This window comes from Phaenicophaeus curvirostris, chromosome 20 (assembly GCF_032191515.1).
Source record: "Phaenicophaeus curvirostris isolate KB17595 chromosome 20, BPBGC_Pcur_1.0, whole genome shotgun sequence".
NCBI lineage: Eukaryota > Metazoa > Chordata > Aves > Cuculiformes > Cuculidae > Phaenicophaeus > Phaenicophaeus curvirostris.
Window position 1 is genome coordinate 7,481,188 of NC_091411.1, and position 15,901 is coordinate 7,497,088.

The window sequence follows — 15,901 nt, forward strand, 5'->3', positions numbered from 1 at the left end:
AAGGAGCTTCCCAAAGGGGCAAAGCTCAGCTGCATCATGGGCTGCCAGGGCACCGTGGGGGTGGGAACAGCTGCAATGAGCACGTCAGGTCTCAGCTCCTCGCGTTGGTGCCGCAGGACAGGATGGGACAGGGCAGAACAGGGCACGGGAGAGTCGGGGCGAGGGGCAGGAGCGATGTCCCCGCCGGGGTGGAGCGGCAGTGATGGGAACGTGTGGGGTGGGCACAGGGCTGGTACCCGGTGCGGGTTGGGTTTGGAGCAGTGCCGGGTGCGGGATGCAGGTGGGTTTGGGGCAGGTACCTGATGCAGGGTGGGTTTGGGGTAGGTACCCAATGCAGGATGGGTTTGGGGCAGTGCCCTGTGTGGGATGCAGGTGGGTTTGGGGCAGTGGCTGGTGTGGGATGCAGGATGTGGGATGCGGGATGTGGGATGCGGGATGCTGGGCAGGTTTGGGGCAGTGCCCAGTGCGGGATACAGGCAGGTTTGGGGCAGGTACCTGCTGTGGGATGCGGGGTGTGTTTGGGGCAGGTACCAGATGCAGGGTGGGTTTGGGGCAGTGCCCAGTGCGGGATGCAGGCAAATTTGGGGCAGTGACCGGTGCGGGATGCGGGATGCTGGGCGGGTTTGGGGCAGGTACCCAGTGCAGGATGGGTTTGGGGCAGTGCCCAGTGCGGGATGCAGGTGGGTTTGGGGCAGTGGCTGGTGTGGGATGTAGGGTGCAGGATGCGGGATGCAGGGCAGGTTTGGGACAGGTACCCAGCGTGCGGTGGGTTTGGGGCAGTGGCCGGTGCGGGATGCGGGATGCAGGTGGGTTTGGGGCAGTGCCCGCTGCGGGATGTGGGATGTGGGATGGGTTTGGGGCAGTGCCCAGTGCAGGATGCGGGATGCAGGGTGGGTTTGGGGCAGTGCCCGCTGCGGGATGTGGGATGTGGGATGGGTTTGGGGCAGTGCCCAGTGCGGGATGCGGGATGCAGGTGGGTTTGGAGCAGGTACCAGGTGCGGGATGGGTTTGGGACGGTGCCTGGTGCGGGATGCAGGCGGGTTTGGGGCAGTGCCCGGTGCGGGACGGGTCTGGGGCAGTGCCCAGTGCGGGCTGCGGGCTGCCGGGGGGTCTGTGTCAGTGCCCGGTGCGGGCTGCAGCCCGGCGGTGCCGGTGCCGGGAGGAGCGGGGTCCGGCCGCCGCTCCCCCTCCCCGCAGGACGCGGCCGAGTCCCCGCGGCGGCGGAACGGCGGGACAACAGCGCCCCCGCGTGTTCGCGGCGGGACGGACCCCGACACCCCCCCCTTCCCGTGCCCCAACCGGGCTCCCCAACCCGTTCCCCAGGACCCCAGCGCCGTGACGGGACCCCCACCGGGTACGACCCCCCCCCGGGGGCCGCTCGAGACGAGCTGTGGGCTCGGGACGGGGCCGCTCCCGCCGCGACCCCGTGTCCCAGTTCACCCCAGTCTGTCCCAGTGCCCTCCACATCGAACACCTCCCTCCTCCCCACCCCCCCCAGTGGGGTACCCGGTGGGACAGCGCGGGGCCACGCCCCCTTATAGGCCACGCCCCCTTACAGGCCACGCCCCCTCGTATAGAGCCTCTATGGACATAGAGAGGCTCCGCCCACTCCATAAGCCCCGCCCCCGTTGAGACCACGCCCCCCCTCGGGGGTCGCGACAATCCTCTGCAATGGCCACGCCCACCCGGCCCCGCTCGCGAGAGACCACGCCCACTATGAGCCACGAGCCAATCAGGGCCCCGCCCGCCGCCGTAGCCACGCCCACACGTAGACCACGCCCCCTAAGACATGCTCGCGCTGTGGCCACGCCCACACCCAGCCATGCCCATATATGGACCACGCCCATTATGAGGACGGCGCGAACCGCCGGGCCACGCCCACCTCTTGGCTCCGCCCACCGCGTGACGTCACGGCGCCGGCGCCGCCGGGCTGGCTGTGGAGGTGCCGGTGCGGGGAGGGGGCGCCGCGCGGCGCAGGTAACGGCGGGGCCCGCGGGCAGCACCGGGCCCCCACCCGGCCCCTCCCGTGGTGAGGAGAGGGAGGACGGGCCGCGATGGGCCGGGGGGACCCGGTACGGAGCCACCGGCAGGCAGGGCTGCGGCCTGCGGGGCGCCCCACGGAGCAGGCCTCGAGCGGGGGCGGCAGCGGGGTAACGGCCGGGTTGGGCCTGGGGGCGCCCCGCAGCCCACGGGCCGCGGTGCCCCCTCTCACACTCCTCCTGGGGACCCTCTACCCCCTTCTCCTTCCCAGTGGCCCCCGTGGGGGTGACCCCTGCCCTGCTCATCATTGGGACCCCTCCGGCCCCTCGAGGATGGGACCCCAGTGCCCCCCTGCCACCCCCACCCTGAGGGGATGGCACCCCAGTGCCCCCCCGCAATCCCCTGCCTGAGGGGATGGCACCCCAGTGCTGCCCTGCCACCCCCTGCCTGCGTGGATGGGACCCCACTACCTCCCTGCCTCACTCATCCTTGGGGACTCCTTCCCCCCAAGAGGATGAGGCCCCAGTGCCCCCGTGGTGGTTCCCCCCTCTCCCACTTCTCCTGGGTTCCCCTTTTCTCCCCGGGAATAAGACCCTAGTGCCCCCCATAGTGGAGTCCCACTCCTCCTAGAGAGGAGTCCCACTCCTCCAACTGAACCTGGGGATAAAGAGGGGGCTACACTGCCAGGAGGGTGAACAAGAGTGCCAGGCCAGGAGATCAAAGCTGAGCCTAACCGTCCACACATCCACTGCCCCCATTAAGGCTCAGATTCCCACCAGCTCTTGCCCCCCAGCAGTCCCAGGATGGTGTCTGTGGGGTTGAGGTGGCTCTTACCTCTGGCTCCTTAGAGCTGTGGTTGGCCTCAGTCACATTGGTGGGACTAAAAGGGTGATTTGGAGCTAGAATCCTTATCTTTTCTTCTTCGAGATCGCAGCACAGACTGGCTCCTGGCACCACTGAGCCAAACTGGATTTCAACTGGTGATCTGTAAGGTGAGATGCTGCGTCCTCTGCTCCATCTTCAGGCTCTTCAAGACCACGCGGGGCCACTGAAGCTGCCTAAGCTGTGATAAAAAAGGCTTTGTGTCTAATAGGATATTTGCCAGGAAATTCCAGCCACGAACACTGTATATTCCTTTATTTGTAAAGGTGTTTGAAGTCCTTCAATTTACCCTTTGCCCACCTTAAATCCAGTTTCTTATCCCCAGCACGGTTAATCAAATCCTTAGTGGTTTGAATTATGAGATGTCTTCGGGGGATTTATAGCTTGTATTGCTGATTATACCTTGACTTTATTATATTGCAAACACCTAACTTATGGTCACGGCTGAGATTTACAATCCTCAGGTAGGTGCTTAGGGTAACTTTTAACAACTCCACATGTAATTAGAGGTGACTGATGGTCTCCACAGATAAATGTGTAATCTGTAAAATGTTGAGATGAGGAAAGAAGAGGCAGGATAGGTGAACAGGGTGGATCAGCCTTAAAAAAATATATATAATTGTGTGTAATGCTGAGCAGGGCTGGGGGATGCTGTGGCTTCCCTGCCTGAGAGGGGGTTTGGGGCTTGTTGGTACCAGGATTTAGATCTTGGCTCCTTGCTGAAGGTTTTTAAAGTTGGAAGTAGCCCTAGGGAAGGAGTGATGAAGAGAAACTGGGGTGCTCAGAGCTGCCTACCTGGTTTGGAGGGGCCTCTGTGCCCACGGCTCTTCCAAACCTGACCAGCGGTTTCTACCCTCTCTCAGAGGAGCAGCGAGTCCTGCATGCCCCTCCGCCAGCATGACGAGCGAGGTGGTGGAGAACGAGTTTGAGTTTTACTCCAAGGCAGAGAAGTACTGGAAGGATGTGCCTGCCACGGTGGACGGCATGCTTGGGGGCTACGGCCACATCTCCAGCATAGACATCAACAGCTCCAGGAAGTTCCTGCAGAGGTTTCTCCGGGTAGGTAGCACAGTCTGTCATGCTCCCAAAGCCCCATCCTTCTCCCAGCACTGAGCTGGGCTCTTGCCTCCAAGTTGCTCTGTGGGATCCTCCATTTCATTTGTGCTGGGAGGGTTTTGCTCTGTAATAGGTCCCTTTACTCCATCCCACGTGGTTGCTCCGTTTCTTCTCCGTGGATACCTCATGGTGGGATTCAGTTCTTTCTGGTGGTTGTTTCAGGATGGCCCAAATCGGACTGGGACGACCCGTGCTTTGGACTGCGGGGCAGGCATCGGCCGGATCACCAAGCGACTGCTGCTCCCTCTCTTCAAGACAGTAGACATGGTGGATGTGACTGAGGACTTCCTCACCAAGGCCAAGAGCTACCTAGGAGAGGAGGGCAGGCGGGTGCGCAACTACTTCTGCTGTGGCCTCCAGGACTTCAGCCCTGAGCCCAACTCCTACGATGTCATCTGGATCCAGTGGGTCATTGGTGAGGGTCGCTCAGCTTCGGGGGGTCTCACCAGCCTGTCCTCCATCCAACTTTCCCTGCCAAGGTCCCCCACGCACTGCATAGAGCTTTGGGCAGGAGAGCTCAAGGTCGGCCTTAAGGGCTGGAAACCTGATCTCTGGGGGTGGGATCTTTTCTCCCAAGCCCTTGGAGGCCAGGGGAGAGGTGTGGGTTGGACAGAGTTGGGTACAGCCTATGGAACACAAGTCAGACATCCCCAAGCTAAAGCTTTCACCTGCAAGTGGCTCAAGTATTTGGTTTCTGGATCAGGAGGGATCCCAACCACAGCTCCCTGTCTTCTCCTCTCCGCCAGAGTGTCCAGAGAAGAGCAACAAAGCTGGTGAAGGGGCTGGAGAACAGGCCTTATGAGGAACAGCTGAGAGAGCTGGGGGTGTTTAGCCTGGAGGAGGCTGAGGGGAGACCTCATTGCTCTCTACAACTACCTGAAAGGAAGTTGTGGGGAGGTGGGGGGTGCTGGCTTCTTCTTCCAAGTGACAGGATGAGAGGGAATGGCCTCAAGCTCCACCAGGGGAGGGTCAGGCTGAACTATAGGAAAAACTTTTTCATGGAAAGGGTCATTGGGCACTGGCAGAGGCTGCCCAGGGAGGGGGTTGAGTCACCTTCCCTGGAGGTTTTTAAGGGACGGGTGGACAAGGTGCTGAGGGACATGGTTTAGTGATTGATGGGAATGGTTGGACTAGATGATTCGGTGGGTCTTTTCCAACCTGGTGATTCTGTAATTCCCCTGCCCTGCTCACCCCATGCCCTCTAATCCTGCCTTTCCAGGACATCTCACCGACAACCACCTCTCCGACTTCCTCAAGCGGTGCCGCGCTGGTCTGCGGCCCAACGGCATCGTGGTCATCAAGGACAACATGGCTCAGGAGGGCGTGATCATGGACGATGTGGACAGCAGCGTCTGCCGGGACCTGGATGTGGTCCGCAAGATCATCCACCGGGCTGGGCTCCACCTCCTGGCTGAGGAGCGCCAGGAGAATTTCCCTGATGAGATCTACCACGTCTACACCTTTGCCATGAGATGAGGACGGCCAGCAGCGGGAGGTCTCTCCAAGGCCAGCTCAGAGCACAGGGCAGCACGGTTGGTTCCTGCCAGGGCCAGGAGGGGTGAGGACCGTGCCTTCACCAGGGGGTGGTGGACAGTGGCGAGGGCGTCACAACTCTCTCTCTCCAGGGCTGGTGGCGAGGACGGGGCTTTGTCTTCCAAGTTGCTGCTGTTTGTGAGAAGAGGTGTTTGCCAAATACATTTTCCTGCTGTAGCACTTCTGCACGTGGGCTTTGTTGGACACAGCGTTGGCTTGATGCCACCTTTGGGGGCTCTGTACATGAGCACTAGGGTCTGCCCTGCCAGAGTTATCCTCTGTGGGCACCAGCAGGTTGCTGACTGCAGTTGCACGGAGCTCCTGTTGGTGAACAGGAGCTCAGAGCACCCGTGACAGTCTGGGCTCTGTTCCTTGCTTGCAGGTTTGACCCTTTCCCCATTCTTGAACTTCTTGTTCACTGCAGCAAGCTGGGTAAGGCAGGTGGGAGAAACCTCTCCTGTTCCCCTCTGGTGGGCTGGAGAGGCAACACCACGTTGTGGGCTTTGCAGGGCCTCTCCATTAAACCCCCAAACAGGTCTCCCACACGTGCAGCAGAAGTGGATGGGGAGAAGGGTAACCAAGAGAAAGCCTTGCAACCCGCTCTGAGCTCCTTCCAGACTCACCCTAACGCAATACAACTCTGCAACACTGGCCCAGCAGCTTGCCAGGAGGGTGAGAAGAGCCCAGAGGCAGCAGGTCCCTCCAGCCAGGCTCATCCGATACTCCCCCGCAATGCCACAGAACCCTCTCCTCCACCCCATCTCTTCCCCAGAAGAAATGATCCCCTCGTCATTATTATAAAAGGCCTCATTTAATTGCTCGTTCCCCATTCCAGATGACTCCAAGGGAGTATTTGATGACATTAATATTCTTCCTTAAGCATCAAGTCATCATGGTGCACAGCTCCAGTTCCACAGGGTGGGAGAAGGGAAAACACAGCTCCTGCCAGGAGGGCAATGGGGGCAGACAACTCTTCTGCAGCCAAACTGCCCATGAATCCCAAATCCACCTGCCATAAACTGTACCAGCTCCAAAACAGATTTTTCCTCTTTTCATCCTCTTCTGCATGTCACTCACAACAAACAAAAACCAAACTATAGGGGGGCTCAGCACCACAACCTGTTGTTGGCATGTCAGGAGGAAGCAGATGCCTAGAAAGGGGAGCCAAATGACTGTGGCGAGGCTGGAACATGGGACCTCCACGTGCAGCCTCAGGGTTTGGAGCTTCCAGTAACAGGTTGGGAAGGAACCCATGAGTCCTGCTGCAACTTCTTGTCCTGGGAGCTGCGGGCAAGGGAAAGAGCCAAAAAATGGGGAGGGAGGCACAAAGCATTCAGCTGCCTGTTCCTTGTCCTTGCACAGGGAACACAACACAGAGTCAAGAAACATCCATTTGTCCGGTTTGGAGCCCAAGATTCCTTAGTGGACAATCCTCTGTACTGGGAGGATGGGGCACTCCCAGCAGAACCTCAGAGGGTGCCGAGCAGCCGGCTACTGCTGCCAGCCCTGCTTCCCCTCACCCTGCCCCACTCCTGTTTCAGGAGCAAGCAAGGAAGTCATCCACATCCACAGGGAGATGCCAGACCTGCCTCCACCACAGCTGCTCCCACCACCAGAGCCCAGAGGCAGGAAACCAAGACACTGATATCAGCACTCTCCTGGTGCAGGGAACACCTCCCAGCACGCCAAGGCATCTTACTGCTCACCTAAGGCACTGCTTCACCCACCCCAGACCCCACAGGGCTGGAAAGAGAGGAGACAGGCTGCCTCTCCCCTCACACCACCCCAACCATCTCATGGTCCTGCCCACCAGGCCTTTCTTTAAAAATCCATACCCAGTATCCAGTTCCTGGATGCTCCCCTGGGGAGCCCCAGGGCTTCGCCCACCTCCCCACGACGTGCCCTGAAGTGACAAGGCCTCCACAGACACACGAGTGGCATCATGTCCCTAAAAGCACACGCAGAGGGGACACTGTGGGCAGCACCGGCCAAGCCCTGGGCACTCGGACAGCAACACCGCTTGCTGTGGAGCAAACTGGCCCAGAGCAGAGGTCTGGTGGCTGCAGGCACACGACGACCACGGAGAGGGAAGAAGCAGAGGCATTAGTCAGGCTCAAGGGTCCTCGTGCCCGGCAGCAGCGTGGTCAATGAGGAGGTACCATTTCAGCCTGTCTGGAAGAGGTAGAGCCTTGATTTTGACATCTACGGGCCATGGTTTAAGGCGCTGCCGGATAAACACCCTGCAGAGATGTTTCAATGCCTGTGGGGAACGCTCCAGCTGCTTCAGAGAGGAGAAGAGAGTCCTGATCTTCTCCCCGTGGTACCTGCAGCTGCTGGTGTTGACCTCAAAGTTGCTGGGAAGCTGGATGGCCTGTGAACTGGCCATCATGAGCTCCAGCAGAGTCTGACCCTTCTGGATGAGGTCTGTAGAGAAGCCATCATCTTCGGAGACACTGAGGTGTGAGCAGAGGCACTCAAAGACGATGTGGAAGCCTGACCAGCAGGAAGGACCGTGGAGGGAACAGTTGTAGGCAGCACCTGACTCCAGCAAGAAACGCAGCAGTGGGAAGTGGCATTTGAAGCTTTTGAAGCAGAGGTGGGTGAGGGACTCGGGGGCCGGGCACTCGCTGGGGTCAGCACCATGAGCCAGCAGCAGCTGTGTGACACGAAAGCAGAAGCAACTGATCACCTGTGCCTCCTCAGTGTTGCTGCACACCATCTCTCCCAGTAAGAAGATGATGTAGGTGAAGACGGTGTCACCATCTTTGGTGGTGGCTCTGACATCTGCACCTGGAGGAAGGGACATGGCAGACAATGAGGTTAGGACAACACTAACTCTAGCATCACCAGGCTTTATGTGGGAACAGAAAAGAGTTCCGAGGGCAGCACCTGGTTTTGTACAAAGAATCAGCCAACACTAGGCCTGGTGGGACTGTGCACGGAGTGGGGAGAAGTTCATCCTCACCTCCTTCCAACAGGAGACGGATGCTCTCAGTGTTGCAGATCTGGACACCGTCACTGCTGGCCAGGGCGTGCAACAGTGCTGTCTTCCCTGCAATAGAGCCATTGGTCAAAGGAAAACAGGGCAACACCCCAAAATGCAGGAAGGAAAACAAATCAACCCTTTCAACCAAATCACCAAACATGAGGAGAAACAGCCCTTCCCCCTCCTGCTGTCCCCATCATGCGGCACTGCCGTGGGGACAGGGTTACAGGCCAAACATGCAAGGCTGGTGATGTCCCCAGAGAGAGAGCACATGTGCCATGGCAGATTGGGTATTAGAGCACATGAGCACCCAGGGCTATGAGGTAACACCACCATCCCCTCTCCTGTGGGCCGCACAGAGCTGGTTTCAGCCTCTTTGTGCATCTGATATAGCCAAGATGCCAGGAGAAAACACAGAGTGCCAGGAAAGTTCTGCAGCCTGCACCCAACTTCCAAACCAGTTGGTAATCAGAGAGATGGAGGGACACAGAGTCTGTGCCCTGCTCGTGTGGGCTAAGTGCTGGAGACACCTGGGCTGAGGGAACCAGACAGGGCACACAGACCATTTTTGTCAGCTGCGTTGACATCAGCTCCCAGCTGAAGCAGCCGCTGGAGGCACGGCAGCCGCTCAGGCTCCTCGCTGGCCAGATCGAGGGGACTGCTCTCATGGATCTGCACAGAGCAAGAGAAAAAAAAACTCTATTAAAGACTTTGAGCCTCTGAAGAGTCGCTACTGGGACTTCGGCACGGCCAGCGTAAGATTGTATTTCATCCCATCCTCCAAAATCAGAGTGAACCTTCCCTGGTGCGTCCACAGGGAAAGGTTTGTCTCCCCCAGCCTCCTCTCACCCATCACTCCATGACAGAAGCAGGTTTGCTCAGCCAAAGGCAACAGCATCAGGAGGTTGCTGAGGGGAAGCAGCACACAGCAAGGCCCGGGAGGTGGCAAGCAGGGAGGGCTGCCTCCCCATGACTCTCTATCACAATTAAGTCCCACGGGGGCTCAGCTTGGCTGTGTTCAGGCAGCTAAACGCGTACCCGGTCTCTCCGGTTGATGTCAGCCCCGTGGTGCACCAGGAGCTCCACCATATCTGGCTGGTTGCGGAGCACTGCGATGTGCAGGGGAGTGTAGTAGGTGACTGGATCTGAGGACAAAAAAAAACAGAGTCAGAGACAAGCAAGGGTTTCCCCATAATGGCCCAAACACCCACCAAAAGCAGGAAGGGGCAGCTGGGTGGGCCCTGAGAACAAAGCAATCTCCATAAAAACCCACGTCCTGCTTTAGCAATAGCTCCACCTCTGGCAAAAATCCTCAGAGGTTCAAAACAGCCCCCAGGCCCCTGGCCACCCCACAGCCCATCCCTGCAGCTGCATCTGGACAGGAGCTGCCACAAAGCAGATCCATGCTGCCCCAGCAGAGCGGGGGCTGAACAGGCAGCACCCCATCCTCCTGCCCCAACTATAACCATCTCCCAGGGCCACCAGCCTTACCCTCAAAGCCAAGGTCAGCTCCAAACTCCAGGAGAATTTCTGCAGCAGGGACAAGCCCCAGCTCGATGACCTTCAGCAGAGCATAGCTCACACCTTCCTGATAAAACGGGGAGTGGGTCTCCCTCTCCAAGACTCGTCTCACAGCGGAGAGCTGGCTCCTGTTGCCACCCAGACAGGCAGGGCTTAATACAGAGAAATGGCCAGTTACTCATGTGAACGGCACACATCTCAGGTGTTTGCAAGGGTCAAAGTAGCCCCAGGGAGGAAAGAAAAATGTCCCAGGGTCTCCTCTTGTCTCTAACATGTTGACTGTGGGATTATGCACCAGCAGGTCACAGCTTAACCCCAGTTCAGGTTTTAGTGCCATAGATCAGCCAGAAAGGGCTGTTCCTGGGGAGCACATGCAGACTGTGTTTGCTCTGCTCCACCTCCATCTTCCCAAAAAACAGCACCAAGAAGAGGGACAGGGACCATGGGACAAGCTGCTCCCCGGGAACAGGGTTTGCTCCCAGCCAGCGCTATGTCTGGCCTCAGTTGCATCGCTGAGCTCCAGCTCTGACCCCTCAAACACCAAAGCAGAGTCCCAGAGCTCCGCTCGCAGCCTTGTCTCATTACCTCTCAAGGGTACTCTGCTCTTCTGTGTCCTGTATCGCCAGCAGCCCCAAGATCTCGTCTACCAGGGGCTGATACTCGAAGATGATCCTGCGGAAGCCGTGCAGGAAAGGCATCGTGCTCTGTTGTGCACACAGACCATCCAGGGGCCTCCAGCATGGCAGTGGTGTCTTCTCCCACACAGGGTTCCAGCAGGCAGACCCTGGCGCCGCCTGGTTTCTAAACGACTCTTCCCTCCTGTTAAAACAAACAAGCCCTTCTAGCAGTTTTATACTTCGAAAAAGCACAGCCTTCTTTCTACCTTCCTTGTGTGTTTCTAAACAGCAATGAAGACCAAAACAGGGACCTCCTCCCATGCACCACAGGGCATTCAGATTATCTCCTGCACACAGAGCCACAAATTGGAGTTATCTGTGTGCAGGAAGAAAACACACCAGGCAGAGCCCAGGCTCAGGGCACACCCCATTTTCAGAGGCTCTGCCACAAGGACCCACACACTGGGGGAACTGAGGGAGTACCTTCAAATTGGAGAGGGGCTTGAGTGCTCCAGGGTGCCTGCAGCCAGCAAGGGGCTACCTGCTCTTTCAGGAGGTAGCAGGGCGGAAGCAGCCTCCACAGGGCTGGGAGCCCCGTAACACCCTGTGACCCACAGAAACCAGCCCGGGGCCACCAGCCTCCCCCTGCAACACACAGAAACAATTTGGGGCCACCAGTCCCTGCCACTGTTACCCACAGGAGCCAGGTGGAGAAACACCAAAACCCCCTCTGTGACACACAGAAACCAGCCCGGGGAACAGCAGCCCCCGCTGTGACCCACAGGAGCCAGCCCAGGCACCACCAACACCCCATGTGACCCACAGAAAGAATATAGGGCCATCAGCCTTCCCTCTAACCCACAGAAACCAGACCAGGGCCACCAGCCCTCCCTGTGACCCACAGAAACCGGCCCAGGGGCCACTAGTCCTCCCTGTGACCCACAGAAACCGGCCCAGGGGCCACTAGTCCTCCCTGTGACCCACAGAAACCGGCCCAGGGGCCACTAGCCCTCCCTGTGACCCACAGAAACTGGCCCAGGGGCCAGCAGCCCTCCCTGTGACCCACAGAAACCGGCCCAGGGGCCAGCAGCCCTCCCTGTGACCCACAGAAACCGGCCCAGGGGCCAGCAGCCCTCCCTGGGACCCACTGAAACCGGCCCAGGGGCCAGCAGCCCTCCCTGGGACCCACTGAAACCAGCCCAGGGGCCAGCAGCCCTCCCTGGGACCCACTGAAACCGGCCCAGGGGCCACCACGCCCCACTGCACAGGGTTACAAGCCCGGGGGGGCCGAGAGGCCCATAAGCCTCACTGCAGCCCACAGGGACGAGCGCGGAGGCCGATGAGCACCCTAGCAGTCTGAGGGGGAACAACGCCAGGAGCCCCCAGGCCCTTATCACGACGGCCTCAGAGGCCTCAGCGCCCCCACGCAGGGGTCCCTCAGCCCGGGGCGCCCGCGGTAGCCACGGGGAAAGACGCGGAGGCCGCCAGCACGCCCGCCCCTCACCTGTGCCGGCGCCGCGGCCGGAAGCGGAAGTGCCGGGACCGGATGTGCCGGGCGGGGGCTCTCGTATGGGCGTGGCTTAGTAATGGACGACGCGCTCTTCCTTATGGGCGTGGCTTCCTGCGGTGGGCGTGGCGTGTCCAAATATGGTCGTGGGGCGGGGCCTCAGCGCTCCCGGCAGGGGGCAGCACGTGGCTGGCGAGCGGCGCGCCGGGAGCGCGCGGGGGCGGGGCGATCGCTGCTGGGCATCCCGGGGACCCCCGGTACAGCGGGGATGGGCACCCCCGGGCACAGGGACCCCCGGTACAGTGGGTGTGGGCACCCCCGGGGCACGGGGACCCCCGGTACAGCGGGGATAGGCACCCCCGGGGCACGGGGACCCCCGGTACAGCGGGTGTGGGCACCCCTGGGGCACGGGGACCCCCGGTACAGCGGGTGTGGGCACCACCAGGGCACCAGCATCCCCCATACAGCGGGCATGGGCACCCCTGGAGCACGAGGATGCCCAGTACAGTGGACGTGGGCATCCCCAGGGTATAGGCATCCCTGGTACAGCGGGTATGGGCACCCCCAGAGCATGGGTATCCCTGGTACAATGGGCTTGGGCATCCCCGGGGCATGGGGAGCCCCGGTACAGCGGGCATGAGCTCTCCCTGGGCATAGGCATCCCTGGTACAGCGGGTGTGAGCATCCCTGGGGCACGGGGACCCCCGGTACAGTGGGTATGGGCTCTCCCGGGGCACGGGCATCCCTGGTACAGCAGGTATGGGTACCCTTGGGTCATGGGTATCCTTGGGTCATGGGTATCCTTGGGTCAGGGGCATCCCCAAGGCACAGGCATCCCTGGTACAGTGGTTATGGGCATCCCCGGGACTCGGGAAGTCCCGGTACAGTGGTTATGGGCACCCCCAGGGCACGGGGACCCCCCGGTACAGTGGGGATGGACACCCCCAGTGTGTGGGCATCCCCAGTGTGTGGGCTGGGCATCTACAATGTGAAACCCCAGAGTGTGGGCATCCCTGATGCATGGAATAGTTTGGGGTGGGAGGGACCTCAAAACCCATCTAGTTTGACCCCCCCTGCCATGGGCAGGGACACCTCCCAGTGCATCAGGTTGTTCCAAGCCCCATTCAACCTGGCCTTGAACACCTCCAGGGATGGGGCAACCAGGCTGCTCCCACCCACACAGGGTGGGTTGAGGGTGCTGGGGGGTGGCTCCCCGTGGCTGTCCCCTCCCCAGGTCTCCAGGGGTTGTGGGGCTCAGGGCATCAGGAGGCTCAGATGGTGCTGCCCACGGCACACCCGGACCCTTCCCTGCTGAAAGAGCCACTGGGGAAGTGTTAGCCCTGGATTTATTGATACCATTATCACCATCATCATCATTATTATTATTACGGTGGAATTTCCAGACGCGGGGAGCTCCGGGGAACCGGCAATAGCTGAAGCCGCCTTGGGTTTCCTATTTACGTATTTATTTTATTCTGGTGGAGCGCTTCCAGATTTCAGAGGCAGCCGTGGCCCGGGGGCAGAGGGGGCGAGGAGACCGTGCTGGCTGGGCATTTTTCTGACGTGCCATCACATTTTCCCCTATTTCCCACCTTCCATTCCCTACACAAAGTGAGGTGTCCTGGTGAGGGACCCCAATGCCCACAGCCCCCCTGGTTCCAAATCCGCCTCCACATCAGGGCAGGGGGTCCCAAGCCCTTTGCTTTTGGGGACTTCATGGCATCTTGGTGGGCAGCTGGTTGGGGTCTCCCTTGAAACCTGGTGGCCCCCGTGGGTAGGATTTGAGGGGCATCATCCTTGTGTTGTCTTGAGAGGGAGGGGTAAAAATCCTGTCCATGCACCCTGGGCAGGGACCGGAGGGGAATGGAATCATGGAATCATAGAATCACCAGGTCGGGAAAGACCCACCGGATCATCGAGTCCAACCGTTCCTATCAAATACTAAACCATGTCCCTCAGCGCCTCGTCCACCTGTCCCTTAAACCCCTCCAGGGACGGTGACTCAACCCCTTCCCTGGGCAGCCTGTATGATCCTCCTGATCTGGGTAAAGCCCAAACCCTCCATGGTCCAGGAAAACCCTGGACCCTCCACAGCTGGGGCGGCAGCGCCAGACACAGCCACTTTCCCCAGGTGCTTGGCACTGCTGGAGTTTGTGTGGCTCCAGCCCTCCATCAGATACTGTTTTGGGGACAGTCCCCCCTGCATTCCCCACTGTTGGCAGGGAAAGGAGGGCTGGCGAGTGTGGGTCACCCCATTGCCACCTCCAGCCCCTGTTGCCTCAAAACGCCCCACCAGCCCCAAAGCAGAGGCTTTGCCCCCATCCCAGTCATCCCCTCGGCTGGAAAGGGTGCAGCGTGGGGCCAAACCTGGCTCAAAACCAGCCCTGGGAGGTGTCAAGTCCTGAGACCCCAAGACTTGGCTTTCTCTCCCTTGGCTTGGGTCTCTCTTGACTCCTCCGTGGCCATCAGCGCGGTGAGGCTGGCGAGGAACGAGGCTCGTGGGGTCCTGTCCCCAGAGCATCCCTGCCATGACCTCGCTGTGAGCCGTGGCCTCCGGGGAGGTGACTCCTCATCCATGCATTTTTGGGGTGAAAAAGTCCATTTTGGAAGCGAGGATGTCGCTGGTGCGGTCGGCTAAAATAACAGCCTGGGGATCTGCCCCTTCCTCCCCGTGGCCTTGGCGGGGAGGACTAGGAAGAATGTGAGTTGGCGATCCATCAGGGAGACAGAGCAAGAGCCAGCCGAAGAAAGAGGGGCATTTTAGGAGGAAAGCCAGGGAAATTTGATCATTAAGAAATCCTCCTGGCTGTCTGGGGGAATTTAATTAAATTGCTGGAAAGGGCTGTAAGCACATCTGGATCCAATATGTGCAGCTTTGATTTTTTTTTTTCTTTCTTTCTCTTTTTTTTTTTTTTTTCAGTTCACTCTTTTCCCATCTCGCTGTGGAAGGGGAGGGGGGGGAATAAAAGGGAAATAGCTGAGCCACGGAGTATTGGTTCATCTGGGACTGGGATTCCTGGCAGGGAAAGAAAGAGAGGGAGAGAAAGAAAGAGCAAAAGAAAGAGGCAGGAACAGAGGGAATAAGAAAGCTGGGAGAAAAACCTTCTCCAAGAGGCTGGCTGGGGTGTTTTATAAATGCCACCGGCCACAGAGACGACGAGCTTGGAGGGAACGGGGGTAGCTGGGAGAGGAGCTAGGACAGAGCTGGAGGGAGAAAGAGGAATACCAGCGGATAGAGAAATACCATTCCTGTTGGGAGCAGCAGGGCTGGGCACGGGGAGGGCTCCTCCAGCGAGAGCTCCGGGCTGGAATCCCTGCGGGAAATGCTGCGCTGACCCCTGTCCAGCCTGATGCCCTCAGTGCCAGGGGCAGGACGGGCATGGACCCAAGCAGAGCTGGCGATGCTCTGGTCACCGGACCCGAGCAGAGCTGGGGATGCTCTTGTCCCTGGACCCAAGCAGAGCTGGGCACGGCTCACATTTAATCAGGCAGCCCTCTTACCCCAGCGCTGGGGAAGATATTGACCCAAGAGTGGTTGCTGAGTCCTGGCAGGGCACCATCAACCCCCATCATCTCCCATAGTCTTACTCCTTACATCCTCCTTGAGGGTTAGTGCATCTCCGTGTTAAGAAGACCCCTTCCACTCATGGGGTTGTGGGCAAGCCAGCCGTGTTTCTCTGCACGAGAATACACCCAAGGCAAGATTTGGAGAGTATCAAGGAGAAGAAGAACCTGGGAACCAAAGGGAGCAGCACCAGC

At 59.5% G+C, this 15,901-nt stretch overlaps 2 protein-coding genes across 2 annotated transcripts; one reads left to right on the forward strand and one right to left on the reverse strand.

Moving 5' to 3' along the window:
* The first annotated feature begins 1,879 nt into the window (after window positions 1-1,879).
* NTMT1 (N-terminal Xaa-Pro-Lys N-methyltransferase 1) lies at window positions 1,880-5,691 on the forward strand. The gene is made up of 5 exons (XM_069873198.1): window positions 1,880-1,977; window positions 2,908-2,972; window positions 3,726-3,921; window positions 4,141-4,393; window positions 5,198-5,691. The coding sequence occupies exons 3-5, from the start codon at window positions 3,760-3,762 to the stop codon at window positions 5,452-5,454; spliced, it is 672 nt and encodes a 223-aa protein (XP_069729299.1). The 5' UTR covers window positions 1,880-1,977; window positions 2,908-2,972; window positions 3,726-3,759; the 3' UTR covers window positions 5,455-5,691.
* Window positions 5,692-6,287: 596 nt separating this feature from the next.
* Window positions 6,288-12,178, reverse strand: ASB6 (ankyrin repeat and SOCS box containing 6). Its single transcript, XM_069873197.1, has 7 exons — window positions 12,140-12,178; window positions 10,604-10,837; window positions 9,989-10,170; window positions 9,536-9,642; window positions 9,061-9,169; window positions 8,477-8,563; window positions 6,288-8,301 (listed from the first exon to the last, which is right to left on the reverse strand). Exons 2-7 carry the CDS (start codon window positions 10,714-10,716, stop codon window positions 7,625-7,627), a joined length of 1,275 nt encoding a protein of 424 aa, XP_069729298.1. The 5' UTR covers window positions 10,717-10,837; window positions 12,140-12,178; the 3' UTR covers window positions 6,288-7,624.
* Between the last annotated feature and the right edge of the window lie 3,723 nt (window positions 12,179-15,901).